Consider the following 21,569-nt stretch of genomic DNA (forward strand, 5'->3'; position numbering starts at 1 on the left):
TTAAAAACGGATATTTCGGATCGGATATTCGAAAATATACAAAAATGAAAATTTCCGATCCGTATCCGATAACTTATTGGATATTCGATACAAAATATCCTAAAACTAAAAAAGGGGATTAGATGTGCGAAGAACCGGATCGGATCGAACGTATCACGGATCGGGTATTTATGAACCCTGTACAAGGACGGAGAGTTTAAGTTGAAGACTATGTAAACTAATCTAATTACAATTTATAATAGCCAATAGCTATATGTTGAGCCCAAGTATAACGGCTCTGAAATCTGAACCCATAAATTTCTGAAGCTTGAAGAAATTTTCCGCCTATAGTAATGCATGATTCTTCACATAATCACATCACTTAGAAATACAACTACTATCAAATGTTTATTACATACTCTAGATTCAAATCTGCCTTCACTTTTTCTCTCTCAAAACTTCTGATTCACAAATCTCACTCTCTAACTCCATCAACTGAATTTCCCGCCAATTACAAACCAACTAATTTTACCACATTCTCTCTCCTGCTAAAAAAACGACCTCCTCTCCCACAACTGAAGCAAATTCACGCCCAAATTCTTTCCCAATCTCTCTCCTCTGACCCTCACTTGGTTTCTTCTCTCATCCATTCTTATCTCTCTTCTCACCTTCTAAATTCTGCTACTTTTTTGTTTGATAATTATCCTTCTTTCCCACCTTCTACTTTACTATGGAATTTAATCATAAGGGCTCACTCCAAAATTCAAAATTGTTTACAACCCATAAAATATTTGAGTCAAATGTTGTTAAATGACGAATCTTTTATGGTTTTTCCTGATGATTATACATTTACATTTGTAATTACTTCTTGTTCACAACATAGTTGTTCATTGTATGGAGAAATTGTTCATGGGATGATAATGAAATCTGGGTTTGCGTCTAATTTGTTTGTTGGGAATTCATTGATTAATTTTTACTCGGGTTTTTCGAAAGCCGGTGATGCACATAAGGTGTTTGATGAATTGTCTGAGAGGGATGTGTTTTCATGGACTAGTCTCCTGGGTGGATATGCTAAACATGGGGATATCAATAAATGTTGTGCTGTTTTTCATGCAATGCCTACGCGTAATGATGTGTCTTGGGTGGTTATGATTTCGGGTCTTGTTAGTAATGAAAGGTACATTGAAGCTCTGGATTATTTTCGTGGCATGTTGAAGGAGAATAATGAGATGAAGCCTAATGAAGCTGTTATTGTTTGTGCTTTATCAGCCTGTGCTAATTTGGGAGCTTTTGATCAAGGTAAATGGATCCATGTTTATATGGAGAGAAACAATGTTTTTGAGACTACAAACATTTGCACAGCTCTTATTGACATGTATGCCAAGTGTGGGAGGATAGACTGTGGGATCCGAGTTTTCAACAGAATTTCTAACCGGGATGTTCACAATTTCACCAGTATGATATCTGGTTTGTCGATTCATGGTCTTGGAAAGGATGCTATGGGGGTTTTCTCGGATATGTTGGCTGAGGGTATTAGACCAAATGAGATTACTATGCTCAGTGTTTTGAATGGTTGTAGCCATTCAGGGTTAGTAGAGGAAGGCACCTCGATTTTTAATGACATGGAAACTTTATGGGGCATTGTTCCAAAGATTGAACACTATGGGTGCTATGTCGACTTACTAGCTCGTTCTGGTCATCTGGAGAGAGCATTTGATGTTGCTAAGACCATGCCTGTAGAACCTGATGCTGCTATATGGAGGGCTTTGCTTAGTGGGTGCAGAACTCATCGCAACATTTATCTAGGTGAGCAGATCTTGAATCATGTTCGCGAACTTGGTTCAAGTGGCCAAGTTCTGCTGTCAAGTTTGTATGCTTATACGGGTAAATGGGAGAGTGTTGTTTCAGCGAGGAAGCAAATGGGTAAGAGAAGGAATACATCAGAACTTGGTTGCAGTTGGATTGAGGTGGATGGTGTTACTCATGAGTTCCGAGTGGATGATCAACTACATCCTCGGATTGTGGAGATTCGCGAAAAACTTGGTGAAATTTTGAACAAGGCAAAGCTTGGGGGATACATCACTAATACAAACATGGTTACATTTGACTTGAATGAGGAAGACAAAGAGCAAGCTGTTTCTTTGCACAGTGAGAAGTTAGCTGTTGCGTTTGCATTTCTGAGTACTAAATCTGGGAATGTAATCAGAGTAATGAAAAACCTGAGGACTTGTGAGGACTGTCACTTGGCTTTGAAAGCCATCTCTCTTGTTTTTGACCGAGAAATCATTGTCCGAGATCGGTCTCGTTTCCACACCTTTAAACATGGGAAGTGTTCTTGCAATGACTACTGGTAGTTAAAGCATAAGCTAAATTACAGACATGGAGACAATCCAGGTGCAATGAGATCATTGCATATCTAGAAGTTATTCCTTAAACGCGTTTCGCAGTAGCATACTCATTGCATACAAAGCCTTTACAGTGATATCTGGACCAAGATGTTTTACTGATAAGAAGATGAAACTTAGCTGATTGGGGATGTTTTGACCAAATTTGAAGGCATGAACACCATCGAGCCACGCTCATCAGGTAAAAGCAAAGATTCCATCTATTATTGCATGTGCATGGTCATCAACTTCATATCATGCTTGTACACCATCAATCATTGCAATTATAGTCAGCTGATATAAATTATGCTTTTATTTATATTCCTAGAGTATAGGGACAAATTTTATATGATACAAAGATATGGTTTGTAATGGAATAAGATTAATGGCCCACATCTAGGATTTTTGTTTATCTCTGTGGGTTCTAAAAGCATCTAGTATTATGCACCTAATTCATGCTTACAAAGTGTTCAAATGAGCTGGTTGTGGTTGTCCTTTCTAAAGCTTCAAAAAAGTGATCCATTTTTGTTAACACACAGCAGAAAGTGAAAGTAAAGCTATGCTTTTATAGCTTTAGATTCCCTGGAAAACTGAAAGAGAGAGAAGTAACGGCTTAAACGTTATGAATTGTGTTATGATGGCTATTTAAAGTCAAAAATCCACATGCTTAATGATTGCTCATATTCTTAAGAATCTAAATTTTTTTCCTACTGGTAAATCTTCCCTGAAAGAACCTGAACCAACTTATTCTGATGCAGATTTAGTGCATCTAGAATAAACTGTACAGGAACATTAGAATGCTGGGAATGAAAGTTAATTCTTGTATGATTCTCCCTCTAAAATGTACATAAATGATAACTTACATAATTTGGTACAAGCAATTGCTTAACCTTTTTAGTTTGTTCATAACACAGGCTTACTAACGAAACATATTCGAATATTGTTTGCATCATAAATTGTGACTTTTTTGTACTTTGATGATTTTCGTGTTCCCTTTAAATAATTGTCACTGTGAATATGTAGTTTTTACCTATGCGGCATCACTACCAGTTTCTAGCTTTTGGTTTTGAAAAAAGGTTAAAAGCATATGATGTTTATGGTATAAGGAACTTAAAATTAGTCATACAGTTTTCACAAAATTGAGAACTGAAAATCGGACACTACTTTTTCTAATTTATATAATTCGAATTTCGATTTTCACAAAAAAGTGACATATAAGAACAAGAAGATGATAATGAGTAGTTTAAGTCTTAAGATGAGTTTTAGTTTCTTAACAATAATATTCATCTTCCTTTAGGAAGGAAAGTAGGAAAAATCTTCATGCATTTTTCACTACTTCTCTTGATATCCATGTTCATGGGCCCTATTCTTTTTCTTGATATCAAAATGGACCCCTTTGTATGGTTTGTACGTGCGGTTCACACTCCAAATGTGTAGATTTTTTCTATATTCAACAATGTAAAGAAGATAGAAAAAGGGCAAAGCTAAAAAAGAAAGGCTCCTTAGGCCTAGTCCTTTCACTAAAAACAAATTATGTTTTAGGCACAATTAGATCAACTTAGGGATAATAAGTTTAGATGAGGATTAACATATTCATTTCACTACTAAAATTAAGATAATAAGTCATAAAGAAGCTACCGAGTTCACTTTCTATAAAATTTAAAATATTTTATTTTGACCAAGTTCAAATAAGTCGGGCCAGTTTCTAGTAAGTTCCTTTTATGGAAAAAAAATGATTATGGTAAGTTTGGATGAAGGACACTAAGGTGAAAACAATGACTCTTGAATTGGGTGGTAGTTGCAACTACTTTATAAGTTCTGAACTACAGATTCATTGTTGATGTTGAAGTTAGAGTTATTATTGAAATTTTGTGCTTGGACACTTAGTTAACTAACTTGCTTGTTTAAGCTTATGACATAAATTTAGGATGTCTTGTCTTTACTTTAGTAAAATGCTACCTTAGTTTCTTAAACGTTTTTTTATATTTTGTATACATAAACCAAGGAAGATGAGAAAGAATGAAACATGGACCATGTGCCTAAATAATGAAATAAGAATTTTTTTTGTGTAAGAATTTCCAAAAACAAAAACGTTCACAACTTTTCTTAAACAGAATAAGTATGTTTTAACGAATCAGATCCAATCAAGTCTAACTATAGTTAAAATAAGGCATGTATATATATATAACTTGAAGCACGCACTCCGCGGAGTTCATGATTTGGGGTTCAGATTGACTAAACTTTTGAATATAGTTTGTTGATGTTGCATGCCTAACTCAATAATAATGTATAGCATACTTTGAAGGGTCTGCAATGACTAGTTTCTTTCTTCCTTTTTCATTTTTAAAATTCTTTGGAGCTTCTGAAGCATTTCCTTTGCTTCTATCTCACTTTTAGATGGTCCATGCTTTACGCACACCCATTCAGCTGTTTCTGTGTGACCTTGTAGAGCATCATGTGTTGTGTAAGAAAACGACTATGCATCCCTAACCAACACTCCTCTCTTTGTTTTACACTATTATTTTGAGGAAGTAGTAAAAACAATAACAATAACTACTTCCTCCGTTTCTTTTTACTCGTTACACTTCTCATTTCATGGACTCCTAGGCAATTTTTGGAGAAGAGAGAGGTAGAGAGTAAAAAGAAAAGGGACCCATGTGGGAGGAGAGAGATAGAGAGAGTTTATTGCCCAAAAAAGAAGTGTAGCAAGTAATGTGAAACTTCTCATAATGGAAAATGTAGCGAGTAAAAAGAAACGGAGGAAGTATTTTTTCCCTAAAAAAATGTGTGTAATAATTGTGATGGGACAAATCCTACTTCTGAGAAACAGTAATTACTTTGATACAACAATGTCAATTGCATTTCATCTGTCAAATATGTACAGTTTTTGCAAGACCCTGATCATCATTATCATCTTCAAGATTTGTTCTTTCACTAACTTTCTCAAATACAAACCTCAACTTTTTTCCTCAGATTCTCTCTCCTACTTAAAATGTGAAATTATTGATAACATTATTTTATCAGCTTGCAGCTTCAGAAATGCTCTGCAGAGCAGGCTGCCATGTTTTTGGCTTAGCTGTTCCTCCATTTGAACCTGAAGTTGTTCTAGATCGATGCCCATGTCTATTAACCTGAAATAATTAATTATAATATATAAGAATTATATCAAGAGTAATAGTAAAAAGTTGGGTTTTTTATTAAAAATTACAAAAGGAATGTCTTGATTGATTTAATTCAAAGTTTATGAACAGGGGAAAAACAGGACATGGGTTATTTCTGAGAATCAAGACAAAAAAAAATTCAGGAGTTCTGAGATTAATTCATAAACAGAGAAAAAAGATAGAGAACAAAATTAAGTTTTGTATGATAATTTTTATTAAAAGGATTCAAGAAAGGTGCTTTTTAAAAAAGAAATCTTGGTTCTTTTTTCTGGTGTAATTAAATGAACAAGTGTTTTGCCATTGAAAAACTGGTTTAGAATGCAGAAATGAAGAAGAAAAAAAGTTCTGTGGAGGGATAAATTACCTGATGAGTCTTCTCCTTCTCTTGCTGAGATCTTCTAGCTAATATTTCAGCTTCTTTGAGTCCTTCTGAGTCTGCTAATTCTATACCATTTTTCCTCATTTTTGCCTGTTTTTTTGCCACCAAACCTTTCATCACTTCTGCAAAAATATCAACATCCAAAAATCAGCAATATATTCTTAATCCACCTTACTTCCTACGCACCAATCATATAGGAATAAAACCAAAAACTATCACAAACCTTGAGTGCAGATGAGCCTATAAACATGACCAAGAGCCAAAGTATCCGTCGGCCGAAGCAGCTTAACTCGAGTAATCCGCACGGTATTCCGCCCGTCTCCGGTGCTCGTGCTGTTACTCTTGTTATCAGTGTTTTTGCTGTTGTTTTGACTATTGTTGTTGCTGCTGCCTCGGCTGTTGCTGTTGCTTTTTTTACTGCTGTTGTTGCTGCTGCTGCGGCTGTTGCTGTTATTTTTCTGGCTGTTGCTGTTGTTGCTGTTGTTGCTGTTGTTGCTGCTGTTGTTGTTGTTGTTGTTGTTGTTGTTGTTGGTTTTGGTGGGTGTATTAGTTTCAGTTTTTGAGGTGGTGTGGCAGATTGTGGTGGTGATCAAAAGAGCAACATAATGACCAGGGTTCATTTTCATGATCTCACTTGCAAGAACAGGCCAATATAGCTTGTCAACTTTACCACTTGGGTGTTGGATTACTAGTGTTGCTGCATCTATGGCTTGACAATTTCCCATCTTTTCTTTCTCTCTCCTCTTTTCTCCTAGTCTCAGAGAGTTTTAAAGAACAACACCAGGCAGGCAGGCAGGCAGGCAGGATATAATTTTCCACAGTTTTGCAAGTACCCACTTCTTTCTCTCTCTTTCCCTCTTTATAGTCACTACCCACCAGAGAAACTATTAATTTATACTATCAGATTTATGTAAATAGTGTATATCAGCGACATTTTTTCTGAAAATAACTTCTTAAAACACTGCTAATTCATTTGGGAAGTACCTAAAAAACCTGTCAGCTTTTCATAATTACAAAAAATACCAAGGATATACTCCCACCGTCCTAATTTAGTTGTTACATTTTGACCATAGGCACTATTCACGTCATAACTTTGACTATCTTTTACTCCATATACATAAGAAAAAACATAGTCATGTTGGATCTTGTTCGATTCGTCCCAATTTGTATTTTTCAAATATATAATTTTTATAATTTTTCATATATGTAATTCAAGATATTGGTGTTTGAAATTGCATCTCGTAAACTGTGATAAAGCAAATGTAGCAACTAAATTGGGATAGAGGGAGTATACGATACACTATTCACATACTTCATATCGGATATTAATTAGTTCAGAGAATTTCTTCTTACCTATTAAAAAATTGAGGTTGCTCAATTAGTGTTTCCCATCTTTCCTAGCAAAGTCTATGTTTCAATTCCTACCCCCAAACATTTGTTTGGAATTTAAGGGAATCGTGGTGTATGTCTTGTAGGAGAATGGGGGTATGTTCTCTTCGGCATAAAACAGTTGAACTGAATTGAGTTGAACTGAATTGAGTTGAACTGAACTGAAATGAATAGTGATAGGTGAGAGTAAAAGTATTGTTCAGAGTTAAACTGAACTGAATTGAACTAAACTGAATTGAATGAATTGAATTGAATTGATGTGAAAATAAGCTGGGGAGAACAGATCTAGGTCTATGAATGGGGCCACGTGCGAGGACAGCTTAAAAGATTTCTTCCTACCTATCAAAAAATAAAATATATCAGATATTAATTAGAAAAAAGCTCCCACCAACCAAGAGTATTTAGTAGTAATTCAGAAGTTAATGCATGCCCAGCTGTTAGTTTACTAATTACAAGGCTTAGCAGTTAGACCATGTGTTAATAATAATATTAACTGTGTCTAAGTGAGCAATAACATGACAACATCATATGGTTCTTTTTTGTTCTTTCAGGTTTTGATGGGGGTATATTTACAGATTTACCCTTCCATGTGAGTGTAATCAGTAAACTGTAAATATATATTTTAGGGTCAAAAAGATGAATCAGATCATTTGGAATGTTTATAATCAGATATGAAACTTCCTATTTATGGTAACTAAAACTGGTAAATTTGTACTTAAACCTGATTTATTTACATGGACAGATTTTTGCCTGCTGATTAAGGAAGAAAAAGCTGGGGCACTTTGGTAAAAGCTAAACTTTGGGTCCGTTACTAGTGGTGGTGGTGGTAGTGATTGTCACGTGACTGGTGTGCAGAAGTGATTAACATGATACTACATCTTATCTTATTGGGTGAAATAAAAATTTACTGATATTATGATTTTTAATGTGCAACTTTTATATGCGAATCAAGAAAGTTCAGTTAGACACATTATTATTATTCCCATCGTATCACGTTATATAGCCTGTCAAAAAAAAAACGTTATTTGGTCTCATCAGCAAGAGCTAGGGTTACAAACGAGATGTAACAAACCGAGTTTAGCGTGGTCAGGATTACATGAATTGTGAATACCTAAGAGTTAAGAAGTGAAGCAATTTAAAGTTGAATTGCGACTAACTGTAATGATATAGATGGTTTCGTTCTAGGTTTTAGATATCGTTTTCATAAAAAAAATTCAACTAAGCTAGATAGCATTCGATTATTTACGTAAAGATAAATATATTGAGGTAAAGGAAACTGGTGAATATTATTTATGAAGTAGAAAGGAAAAAAAAATAAGATTTGATGGTACTTGTATAAAATGGGAAAGGCTTAAAGTATTTTGATAAATAGTCTTTTGAGAAATTTCATTCATGAAAATGTTATTCTTCTAACCAAACATTGTTAGGCGTACTCCCTATCTTTTAACATGCGTAGAAGTGGTGTTTATGATGTTTTTCTCCTTTTTTATGTGGTTGTTAAGGGTGGATTGACGATATTTTTATGTGAAACTATTGGGTCAGATCGTCTGACCCAATAGGTTCCGTTGGACGGGGCACCATGCTCCTATACTTTCCTTTCTTCTTCCCTTGCATCTGAAGAAGTCCCCTCGCCGGCATTCGGGAAGTGACAAAGGTCGTCGGTGGTTCGCAGACGTTGTCGGAGGTCGCGTGCGAGGCTAGAGTCGCTCGCATCTGATGGTCTGTCATCTACACTCTCTCTGTCATGAATATCTAAAATCTCAATCTATTTTGAAGCTTGCTTTAAACATATTACCTCAACGCACTTTCTCAATTTCAACATATTTGGTACATATTTTATCAATCACAAAGCTCGAAGATCACATTAATGGCAAAAATTGAGGTGAACATACAATCACAACATCAACTTGACGAACTCGCAGATCCTCTTGAGAGCACCCTTAACCATGAGTGGAATTTAAGATTGTGGAGGTGAGTGAAAAAAAATGGCTCTTAACCATGAGTGAAATAAAGATTGAGGAGTGATTGAAGGTGAGTGGGGGAAAAAAATGGCATGGAGTGATTGAATTGATGATCAGCCGTGGGGTTGGGTCCCACAGCCAGGTCATCAATTGTTAAATTTTTTTTGGCTGAGAACCACGCAAAACGCTGCGTTTTGCGTGGTTCTCAGCCAAAAAAAATTTAACTTGCTGACGCTGCAGCTGGCAGCTGACACGCGTGTCAGCGCCAGTTGCAGCGTGACATTTGTCACGCACGCTGCCAAGTGTCGTGTTGTTATTGGTTTGTAAAATATAACCGTTGTAAATTTTACAACGGTTATATTTTAAAAAATATAAATCAAAAAAGTAAAAAATATCAACGGCTCTATTTTTTCGAGATCTATAAATAGAGACCCATTTTGCTATATTTTGGACACACTTAATTTTCTCCCTCTTCACTAATTATATTAAAAATGCTAATTGTGTCTCATATCATTAAAAACGCTAACTGATTACGTATTTAATTAATAAAAACGCTAATTACATATGCTATGTATTAATAAAAGATAGATAACTTAATTATTAAAACGATAATTAAAATTTTAATTTTATTTTTTTAATTAATTAATAATAAAATATATATTAGTAATTAATATTTCATATCACTAAAAAGTAAATAATAAAAATATTGTATGATGGTAGTTGGGTGATGAGAGGGAAAAGTAGTTGGGTGGGGTCAAAAAGTAAGAGAGAGAGGAAAAAGTAGTTGGGATGATTGAAAAATGGTTCATGGTTAAGGAGATGAGTGGGATAAGATTGTGGGATGTTATTTTTTAGAGAGAGAAAGTTAGAAAGAGAGTGGGATGATCTTTGTTTTCAATCATGAATAATGGTGCTCTGATGATCTCTTTAATACCTCAAATATGAACTTTATGTTTAGATATTCTTTTAAAATTTACTTTACCTTTCATGATCATCATCAAATTCCTGCCTTTTATTTAAACATTTCTACCTTTCATTTGGTTTTTCTTTGATTTTTTGATGTTTTCAGTTGATTATTGTATTCTTCCAGTTGGTGTGTAAATTCTTTCAGCTTGTGTTGTTTTTCTGTCATTTGGTGTTCTGTGTTCTTTCAGTTAGTGTGTAAATTCTTTCAGCTTGTGTTGTTTTTCTTTCATTTGGTCTTCTGTGTGTGACGCCCGACGAGAATGGTTTGTCAAACTGAACTTAAAAGACATCCAACTGAAATAAAAAAGATCGACTGAAAGAAAATTGAAACCAACTAAACAAAAATTGAAACCAACTGAAAAAAATTGAAACCAATTGAAAAAAATTAAAACCAATTGAAAAAAATTTGAAACCAACTGAAAAAAATTTTGAAACCAACTGAAAGTCGTCCGACCAAATATTATGATCAGACGCGTCTGACCCAATACATATTTTGATGTAGAAGCGTTTTTGTAAATTATAAAAAATTAATTCATTTTAGCATTTTAAATATTATATTTTGATGTAAAATTGAACCCTACACCTTGTTAGGGAAGATGGGAAAGCTCACCACTTAAGTCAAACCCAAGTCCTAAAATTTTGGTATGATAAACTACATTAATGCCCTCTCACAGGACACCTAAATTCAACCTATCCCAAAGCCCCCAAACTCTCCTTAATGAGAATCGAACCCCACAACTTTTGGGTGGAAGATGAAAGGGTTTACTACCCTTCCACTCCCTCATTTTCGGCTCATGAGATAAATATTTATTAGTTACTCTCTCTCATATTAATCATACACTTCATATTTTCACCAGTCCCATATTAATTAATCCACTTCCTAAAGTAGCAAACTCCCAGTTATTTTATACTTCCTCTATTCTTTTTTTACTTGTACCATATGTCATTTATTCACTATTTATCAACCAACTTTGATAAGCTTTTTCTCATTATAATATAAGGAAAAACAATAATCAAGTAAGATCTTGTTAAATTCGTCTCAATACGAGAATTGCATATGCAAACTTTTTATAATTTTTACTTTTTTTTTGGGGGGGGGGGGGCTCTCGAAAACCCCGTGGTAAGATGAATTTCCTCTTGGCTGCCCTCGCCTCTTGGCTGCCCTCGCATAGGGTCACTTACCCAAAGGTGCAACAAGCTCCAACCCCTCCCCCCAACCACAACAATATTGAAATATTTGCTTCCACCAAGATTTGAACATTGGTCTCCTATGTGGGAGATAGTAAGTCATACCATTGGACCCAAGGGTCCTTGATTTTTATAATTTTTACTTATACGCATTTAGATATCTTAATACTCAAAGAAGTGTATATGCATACGTGAAAAAAGAAATGGTGCAACTAAAAAAAATAAGAGTAAGCAAGTATTATTTCTCTTCTTCATGGAAACCGCAAAGCTAAGATAATGAAGAAATATCACCCCACACTTCTACTCCAAAGAGTTAAAGGCCAAAATTCTACTAATTACAATTAAAAAAATATTCCACTGCTGACACTAAAATAAAGAAGTTAAATAAAGCTCATAGGGTTTTGTGTCGGTCAAACTTTATCGATTAATTATCATTGAAATTATGCTACTGTTAAATATCTTGTTTGTTGTGCGCATGTAAGTTGTGTCACATTGAAACTTTATTTACTCTTTGGAGCTTTATCGATATAATCGGGAATAAGCTTATCATTTACTTCCTTTGTTCTTTTATAGATACTACATAGAGAAAGTGAGGAGTTTTTAAGAAAGGTAAAGAGATAAAGTGGGGCACAATCACTTTTTTATTCAAAAAACATTTGTTAAGGAAAACGTATAGGTATTTTAAAGGAGAAAGTGGAGGACAACTAACTTTTTAATAGTATTTAAAAACCTTTATGGTGAAAAAATGATTCATTTATGACATGTAGCATCTATTGTGATATTTCTATTTAAGGAAAATGTAGCATCTATAAAAAAAGACAGAAGAAGTAGCTTACAAAGAGTATCTCACATTAGCTATAAATGAGTTACTCCTATTGTCAATCGATTTTAGTATAGAACATCATTTGGGCTTGTAATTGCACCAAACTCTCCTCTTCCTTATTGGATTGTACAGGACCATTTACAGTTCTATCAAATTTATCATGATATAAGAGCCCAGGTTGATGGGTCTTTCATATTGGACATTTGTCAAAGCAAATGGATTAGGGTCTTTATTGGACGTTTATTCGCAATGAGGATTATTAATGTATACCTTATGAGAGTGCTCTAATCCTAAGGACACTCGAATGTGAGGGAAGGTATTAAACCCTTGTTTTTGTGCACAAGTGAGTTATCTCACATTATAGAAAGAGGAAAGAAAGTATCACATTATAAGTTAAAGGTGTTACTCCTACTATTGTCAATTGGTTTTAGGGAAACTTCTTTGGACTATGGACCGAACTCTCCTCCTCATTGAGTTGCCCAATCCCATTTTCAGTTCTATCAAATTTATTAGCTACAATATGGTAAAAGACTTGTATTAAAAATTTACACACGCAAATAGTGACTTTTCATTTGCAAATGGTGATAGTAACTACTAACTAGCTCCATACACGAATATTTAAGTGTCATGTAACTGAAATCTAGAGAATAAAGAATAATTTGTGAAATCACATTATAATTTTGTTTAATATGATCAGCTCATAGAATTATAAAATCGTATAATTGAATTGAAACTTTACAATATGACTTTATTAGTTGAATAGGATAGAAAGATCCTACAAAATTAAAATTTTACATTGAATTGGAATCGATCAAGTGCTTTTGAATTATACATTGATAAGATTGTAAATTTTGGATCATGATTCTAATAACAATCTTTAAAGGCTGAACTTGATTTACGTCATGTCCTTTGTTATACATTAAGGAGTAGTTGTTTTTGAAGGAAGGTTTGATATACAAAAGTCAACAATGAAATATAATATTAATGTTGGGCCAATTAGATTAATATTATTGAACATAATCATCACTTAGTTTAAAATGTTAAAAATATAAACAAGATTTTTGGACCTCTCAGGCTCTCTTATTTATTAGAAAAAGTAAGAGGGCGGCAGAGAAGGGAGAAAAAAAAAGACTTGGAAGAAGTGAGATAGTAAAAGACTTGAAAAAGTTCCTTCTAACAAAAGGTCACAAATTGTATTCCCATTATTTCAATATAGAGTAAGTCTCCGTTTTTGAATTGGAAGAAATTGAAAAGAACCAAATTAAATCGGGAGAAATTAAACTGCGGAGAATAATAAACTGAACTGAATTGAAACTAATTTAAATTGAACTGAAAATAAATCTAGAAAAACATGATCTAAAAAAAATTTAACATATCCAAAAAAGAAATAGTTTCTTTTTTAAAAAAGAAAAATGGGGATAGCATAGGACTCATCTAACTCACACAAGACCACCACTCAAAAACAAAGTGTGTAATTTGTCATAAGTGCGTGTCGCATGTAAGTGAACCCTATTATCCTCGCACGTTCATAATTGACATTTCCCATCTCTTAGCTTTGTATCAAATTGTATGATTTTCTCATGACCTTCCCAAACTTACTACTGTCACTCTTAACTTTACCAAGTTTAGTTTAAAATTCAAGGACAATTCTGATATTTTGTGGGCCCAAGACGACATATCTTATAGGGCCATAGGGGTTCTCTCTTAATATTATTACGAGAATTTATAATCATACATTCGGATGTATCATGCTCATGATAAATCTAAAGTTATTTTTTTTTACTCATTGTTCATTTGAAAACTCCAAATAAGCATACTCGCACAATAGTTCAATTGAGCAAATGTGCAGAAATTTTCAGTTTTTTCTTAAACGTTAAGCAGTAAAGAATGCATAAAAGAAGTATCGTTTTTTCACCATATACCCCTGACAACTTTTTTTTGCACCGTATACCCTCGCCAGTTTCCAAATTCACCATATACCCTCCACTTTTCAAAAAATACATCAACTTTTCCTTAATGACTAACGACGTTAATGTCGACTAGTCATTGACCCCCTAATTTTCCCCTAACCCTAATTGACTAACCAAAATCAAAGTCAAATCCTAACCCTAAGTCCCTAATCCCCTAATCTAATACCCTAACCTTGACCACCCTTATCCCCCCCCTTACCCTTTCCCCCCACTGCCCCACCAACCCAACAGCCCCTTCCCCACCAACCTTGAAGCCCCCTTTTCCCTACCCTGTAGCCCCCCTCCCCACTACCCCGACCCAGCACCCCCGGCAAATGCAAGCCCTTACCCTCGCTCCTCCCTTGCTCTCGCTGCACCCCTTGCGTATCAGTTGCGACACTGACACCCTCCCTGCCGGCAGCCTCCACCGAAATCCGTCCACAACCACGCGTAGCTTTCCCCATGTTGCTCCGCCTTTCTCCCTCGCGCACTCCTCTCCCTTCTCTCGATGCTCCTCCTTCGCTCGTCTCCACAATCACTGCTCCTCCCTCGCTCGTCTCCACAGTGTGGTCGCCGCATCAAATTTATGGGGTTAATACATGGCTGCAGTGGATGGAGGATGGGGGAAAGGGGAGGGGGATCTGAGGGCCTGCAAGGTAGGGGAAGGGGTAGGGTTGTAGTGTGCAAGGGTGGGGTAAGGGGATGGGTGGTGGTGTTAGGGCTATGGTATTATGGTTAAGGTTAGAGTTAGGGTTAGGACTAGGGTTAGGATTAGGGTTAGGATTAGGATTAGGATTAGATTTAGGTTAGTTAATTAGAGTTAGAGGGGAATTAGGAATTAATGACTAACAGAGTTTCACGTTGTTAGTCATTAAGGTTAAGTAGATGTATTTTTTCAAGTAAGAGGTATGTGGTGAATTTCAAAAGTCGAAATGTTATATGGTGTAAAAAAAAATTGTCAGGGGTATATGGTGAAAAATCGAAGAAGTATTCATGCTCTTGTTTCACACAAAGCGCATGTTGATGCTCCACTGGTCAACCTTCAAGCAATATCTAAATCATGTGGTAGTTTTTGACACGGGGTTGAATCCCTTTAGTAGCAATACTTGCTCCTTTTTTTAGCTTTTAAAGTTTTCATTGTTTTTTTTTTGTTTCTTTCAAACTTTAAACTTTTTACTTCTTTAGGTTTTCTATTTCACTATTCCTCTTTTGTATTTTTGAATTCATTGTTTTGAATAATATCATCTCTTTCTTAGTTTTACTTTTGATTTGAACTTTTTATTTTTAATATAAGACTAATTCTCATACTGTTTCAAATAAATGCAACTATTTGTATACTGATAATTATAATCAATATTTATTTACAAATAAACAATAAATGTTATTATGTAAGATTTTGGACTTGCTCTCTATTAACATTTAGGAAATTTATATGAACTTCTTATGAACTTCTAGCAATAGATAATTCATAATTAATATTAAAGGTAAAAGTTGTGTTTGTTGACAATTGTTGAAGTCCATTTAAAAGTGGAGATAATATCAAAATATAAATATAATGAAGGTATCTCTAATAGATTACTCGAATATTATAAAGTTTGGTTTTGTTATCGTGAAAATTCAACTCCTCATTTGTGAACTATGATCTTCGTCTATATGATTGGTTTAGTTAGGACCCCCCAAATTTAAAATCCTAGATCCGTCTCTCCCAAGTGTATGATGAATGCACTCTTACTACTATATTTAATTTATAGTTTTAGACTTTTGAGTAGTACATAGTGCTTTTGTAAGAAAAAAAAAACATAATTTAACCAACCGGTTTATGATTTTCATTATCTTTTTAAGAAAAAATTCAACAAAGGCGTAAAAGTGTAGAAAACCTTCTTTAAATAAATGTAAATGCATTTTACGATTTTAGTTTAGAATATATTTCTACTAACTAATAACCAAGCAATGCTCAATTTCTTAATCAACATATATGAAAAAGAAAAAGATATTTGTAACTTGTATGTCGTAAAAGAAAATCGAATTTACGGAAGTGGTTTATAACTTGCATTGTAAGATACATGCATATAAAATTTATAGTTAGAAATTCAAATTGGTTGCTGAAGTTTTCGTTGCTCAAGAAACTGAAGAAGAAGAATGGTGATTTCGGGGGCTTGGGTAGGGTTTCAGTGGGTCAGGTGGTTGTTTCCGATGGAAGGGTTTCAAGAAGAAAGAGGAAAGATATGATTTGTTTTTTTTTTTATAAAAAGGGCAACAATTATTTTTGTTTTTAAATATTTAACACTGTTAGTCATTCTGTCAATTTTGATAAAATAATTCAAGTTTAGAGGTTATCCATAACAGGAGGTTAAAATGTCGGCGTCATTTGAGAAAGTGGACCAAATTTCAAGGTCATCTGATACAACTTTCCTAAAATTTAATATATTGTATATTCTTATTTTTACATTACTTTAATGTCATTATTATGGGTAGCTAGTTTCTTATTTTTACAAGTTAGTCATTACCTCTTTGCTGCATTTTTTGAACATAAAGACAACATCTCAAGATAGAATTCTTAAACTTCTTAAGCTCTCCCTTGTGATTTCTTTTACGTACTTTGGTCATAAGTATGGTTCAAACTCAAAAAGAACCTTTTCACTCTATGAATAATTGAATATGCATGTATAAGATCAGTCTCAAATAAATTTTGCACGTTTGCAATATAAGAGAGTTAAGGACCTATGAGAAAACCTTCATTCCATAACAGCTTCACTGTAGGTGTGAAGCATGTGATTATTTCAAATGGTGCAAAGGAGAGTCTAAGAGGGCTCAATTGCTAAATTTCTTCCATGTGGAAAATCTATTTGGGACTCTAATTTATGCAAATATGTTGAATGAGGAAGTTCTTTATGAGTGTAAACTCATGACCAAAGCAATATATTATATATGGATCAGACTAAGAAGTTGTAAATTTTAGCACGAGTGTTGTATTTATGTACTTCCTTCATTTTTTTTACATGTTACACTTTCTATTTTAGTAAGTTTCAAATTAGATGTTATATTTTCATTTTGGATAATAATTTCTCTATCTCTTTCCTATCACATGTTCACATGGGAGTTGGGACCCTTTTGTTTTATTTGTCTCTATCTCTATCCTTTCCAAAAATTACCTAGAAGTTCGTGATTTTAAAAGTGTACCATGTAAAAAAACGGAAGAAGTATAATAATTGCAACAAAGAGGCAATGAGTGACTTTTGAAATGGGGTATTGTACATCATGTTTTAAAGTTGTAGGCGTATATAATGAATTAAAATTGGACTAACGTAAAACTAATAAAACACTAACGTTAAGGTGACAATAAGAGCAATTGAATGTTTGAATAAAATTAAACTCAAGTGTACATGGTAAATTTCAAAAACATCGAAGATATCTATAGATCTTCTAAAATTCTAAGATATTTGGTGAAAAAACCGTTGATTCTATTTATAATCTATAACTAACCTGTCATTAAGATTATAGATAAGTAGGAAGAGTCCGTTTTTGGAGAGACGGCCTCGCGTTAGTGTTAACATCATCACGCGCGCGCGTGCATCAAACCAGCAATAGAATTAGTTATTAAGCGCTTGCACCTATTAGTTATCCTAGCCTTAAATTGATTATGGATGAATTAGTTAAGCGTTGAAGTATATTAGTTAGTCACTGGAGTATATTAGTTAGTCGCTGGAGTATATTAATTAATCGCTGGAGTCTATTAATTAAATGCTGAATTATATTAGTTCAGTATCGAATTATATTAGTTACTCCCTCCGTCCTCTATTAGTTTACCCCTTTCTTTGGGCACATTTGCCGAGATACTAATTTGAATCTTAATATCTCTAATTTTCAATAAGCAAAAATTACAAAAAGTTGATATTTGGATAATACACATTGAGACGTATCCAACAAGATCTCACATGACTATATTTTTCCTTAAATACAAATTACAAAAGATAAAGTCATGTATGTGAATAGTGTCAAAAGTCAAAAGGGATAAACTAATAAAAGACGGAGGGAGTATATCATAAAAATCAAATTATAATGCATTTCATTGGTCATAACTTCAATATCACGCATAAATAATTATGTCTTTCTCAAAAAAACTAATGCACTAATTCTATCATAAACCCTCCAAAACAAACCCATCATGCTCTTCGTCAATAAGTCAAACAACAAAGAATTGCAACAAAACAAACTAGGGCAAAAATCACCATCTTTAACACACAAAAAACACATTAGCAGCTTTAATCAAGAAACCCTTTTTCTTACAAACATTGATCACTATATCAAAGAAGAACAACTAAAGTTGAGAAAGAAAACAAATATTGATAAATACCCAATTGAGAATGTGACCAGTTGAAGAAACTCAGAAGTTTAGTTGGATCAAAAAACTGATTATGATGAAGAACAGATTGAATAATATATGGGTTTAGCTATTTAGTGATGTTTGAAGAACCCATTAAAATTTTCTAGTTGTTGTGTTTGAGAAGTGTTGAAATTTCTTCAACATTTTCGCCATTGGAGAGATTCAATTAAGGTGGTGAAATTGCAGGAGATAATCTGAGTTTTGTGCGTTTTCTGTGTAAAAAAACAATAATAACTAAATACCCAAATATCATAACTATTTATCAGAAAACAGTAACTAATAGCCAGAATCACAATTATCACCATAAAACCATAAATGAAGGTCGAGATTAAGAATCGAAGGAAAAACATACTCGATTCACGTTAGTGTTAACGTAAGACGATCTTTTATAAGACTTTGCGAAGTAGGGAATATCGAATATATATATATATATATATATATATATATGTTGAGAAACAGTGGAATGAGCAATTCCACTGTTTACATGTGTGAAGTCCACTGTTCACATATGCGTGAAGTCCATATTTCCTGCGTGCATTTAATGCATGTCAGGTTATTTTCTTCCGTCTTGAAAATTTTGCAATTGTGCACAGTAGAAACTTTGCCTATATATACCAGTGTAAGAAATCAGTTTTATACATCAATGCAATACAATACTCTCTGATATATTTGCATAACTTCTCTCTCTATTTCTCACAACACGTTATCAGCACGAGTGTTCTACCGGAAATTTTTTTTAAGGTATCTTTAAAATTTTTACATCCATTTTGTTTTTAAGTTTAAATTTTTTTCTCCAAGCCCAACCCTTTTACTACCCGAACATGGACCAACAAAGTAACGGGATTAACATTGTTTTACACAATGTCTCTGTCTCGGGTATTTATTTTTGGATAGAGCGAAACAATGTGCCATTCACTACCAACCCAGCGAGGGGAACTGTAATACAGCCCCGACCCAGTAACCGTAACAACGGTACAAATACTCATACCAGAGAAAACCCACAAACCCCTGTTCCCAACACCAATAATAACCCTCCTATACAACCAGCTGAAAATCAACCTCCGCCCAGTAATAAAAGAGATAGAGATGAACAGGAAGAAACTAGTAGTAAACGTCACCATACTACTAACGCAAAAACAAATAATTTTAACGCCACCTTCATGGAGGGCAAGGACATTTTATTTACGTTATTTTATTTTATCTGCTCTTAAACCGCCTATATGGACAGGTTAATTTTTTTTATTGCCACCTATATGGACGGCCTAGTGAAGTGATAGCATTATTATGTCTTATATGTGCAATAATGTCGTATGTATGCAGGGAACAAGCATTCAGAACATTATTATATATTATTGTCTCTAATCTTCTACTTTTTTTGCATTTATAGTTACATATATTATATTACCAATTTACTAGCATGCTCTAATATATATTTGTCAATATTAGAATTTTATTGCGTTGTATATTTTTTAACTGTATATGAACTGCACAGTTAGGGATAACCCTCTATAAAAGCGGATTACCATCCCCATTTTCACCACATATCCCTTATCTTCTTCCGATTTTTTTTCTCTAAACCCACAAATTTTTTTCCTTCTTCCTCAACCTTCCGGCCACCATGTTTAACGCCGACGACAACCGTCCTCCACCCTCATCTTCCTCTTTTGAAGAGGATTTTAGGAAAATAAAACTCTACTTATTTCTTATAGCCGGTTTCTTTTTCCTCCTCATGGCATTAATGATATATCTCCTAATACATAAATAGGAGACAAAAAAAAAAAATTTCCCCCGGAAGAATGGCGAAAAATGCACATGAATATCAATTTTTTTTGTCTTTAAGTGCATTTTAGGAAGTTTTTTTTGTTTATTCACTTGTTGTATTTTGTTTCTATTTTTGGTATTTTCTTGCTTTTTTTTTTGCTTAGCTTCATTATTGTTGTACGCTATTTTTAGTTTTTTTTGTTTGTATTATTTATCTATAATAATAATGATATAAATCAGGGGGAGATAATATATATATGTGATTTATCATCATTACTAATTTCAAATATTTACCTATTTGTAGTCAAAAGAATGGGAGATCTAGTGAAAAGACAATTTAACATACTAGATCTATCTGGGCAAAAGTTTTTAGAATGGACGGTGGACGCCCAAATGAATTTAAAGGCCCAAGGACTGGAACATACAATTAAAGATGTGACAACCCAACAAGGGGATGCAACTACAACAGCCGCATCAGTTAAAATTGCGACTGTACAAGAAAAGGCAAAAGCCTTAGTCCTCCTAAGACATCATTTACATGAAAGTTTAAAAAGTGAATATCTACTTGTGGATGATCCAAAAGAACTATGGGATAGCCTAAATGAAAGATATGGGCATCACAAAAATGTGCTTCTCCCAAAGGCACATTATGACTGGACCAATCTGAGGTTCCAGGATTTTAAAACGGTCAGTGATTACAATTCAACATTGTTTAGAATTGTATCATTGTTAAGATATTGTGATCATCCCATCACAGAAGAGCAAATGATAAACAAAACGCTCTCCACTTTCCACGCCTCTAATATCATATTGGCAGAACAATACAGGTTCAGAGCTTTCAAAAAGTACTCTGAGCTAATCTCAGTACTACTTGTGGCTGAACAAAATAATGATCTTTTGCTGAAAAATCATAATCTTAGACCTACGGGGTCTTCAGCCACTCATGAGATAAATGCAATAGAAAGCTCTAATCCACCAGAAGCAAATGCTATACATAGTGGTGGACGCGGTAATTACAACGGTCGTGGGAGAGGACGTGGTAATTACCGTGGCCGAGGGCGTGGACGTGGAAGAGGCCGATTTTCCCCAAGAAATAATAATTTTAAACATTCTGATAAAAATTGGGGACAATCATCTGGAAATCAAGGCAGACGTCCTATAAAGGAAATGATACTTGCCATAGATGTGGCATGACGGGCACTGGGGCCGCACATGTCGTACTGCCAAACATTTGGTAGATCTATA

The 21,569-nt window shown here is 34.2% G+C and overlaps 2 protein-coding genes across 2 annotated transcripts; one reads left to right on the top strand and one right to left on the bottom strand.

Moving 5' to 3' along the window:
* The first annotated feature begins 246 nt into the window (after window positions 1-246).
* LOC104894220 (pentatricopeptide repeat-containing protein At3g62890) lies at window positions 247-9,218 on the top strand. The gene is made up of 2 exons (XM_019249697.3): window positions 247-2,565; window positions 8,795-9,218. Exon 1 carries the CDS (start codon window positions 384-386, stop codon window positions 2,331-2,333), a length of 1,950 nt encoding a protein of 649 aa, XP_019105242.3. The 5' UTR covers window positions 247-383; the 3' UTR covers window positions 2,334-2,565; window positions 8,795-9,218.
* LOC104894219 (uncharacterized) lies at window positions 5,197-6,774 on the bottom strand. The gene is made up of 3 exons (XM_057395247.1): window positions 6,127-6,774; window positions 5,889-6,025; window positions 5,197-5,494 (listed from the first exon to the last, which is right to left on the bottom strand). The coding sequence occupies exons 1-3, from the start codon at window positions 6,626-6,628 to the stop codon at window positions 5,384-5,386; spliced, it is 750 nt and encodes a 249-aa protein (XP_057251230.1). The 5' UTR covers window positions 6,629-6,774; the 3' UTR covers window positions 5,197-5,383.
* Window positions 9,219-21,569: the final 12,351 nt, after the last annotated feature.

The sequence above is a fragment of the Beta vulgaris genome, chromosome 5, assembly GCF_026745355.1.
Source record: "Beta vulgaris subsp. vulgaris cultivar EL10 chromosome 5, EL10.2, whole genome shotgun sequence".
NCBI lineage: Eukaryota > Viridiplantae > Streptophyta > Magnoliopsida > Caryophyllales > Amaranthaceae > Beta > Beta vulgaris.

What these genes read in the sequence shown, in the direction of transcription:
- LOC104894220 (XM_019249697.3), top strand. Translation starts at nt 384, where the DNA reads ATGTTTATTACATACTCTAGATTCAAATCTGCCTTCACTTTTTCTCTC.
- LOC104894219 (XM_057395247.1), bottom strand. Translation starts at nt 6,628, where the DNA reads ATGGGAAATTGTCAAGCCATAGATGCAGCAACACTAGTAATCCAACAC. An exon ending in TAGGCTCATCTGCACTCAAG is followed by an intron (nt 6,026 to 6,126) that starts GTTTGTGATAGT and finishes ATATTTTTGCAG; the next exon opens with AAGTGATGAAAGGTTTGGTG. An exon ending in AGAAGGAGAAGACTCATCAG is followed by an intron (nt 5,495 to 5,888) that starts GTAATTTATCCC and finishes TAATTATTTCAG; the next exon opens with GTTAATAGACATGGGCATCG.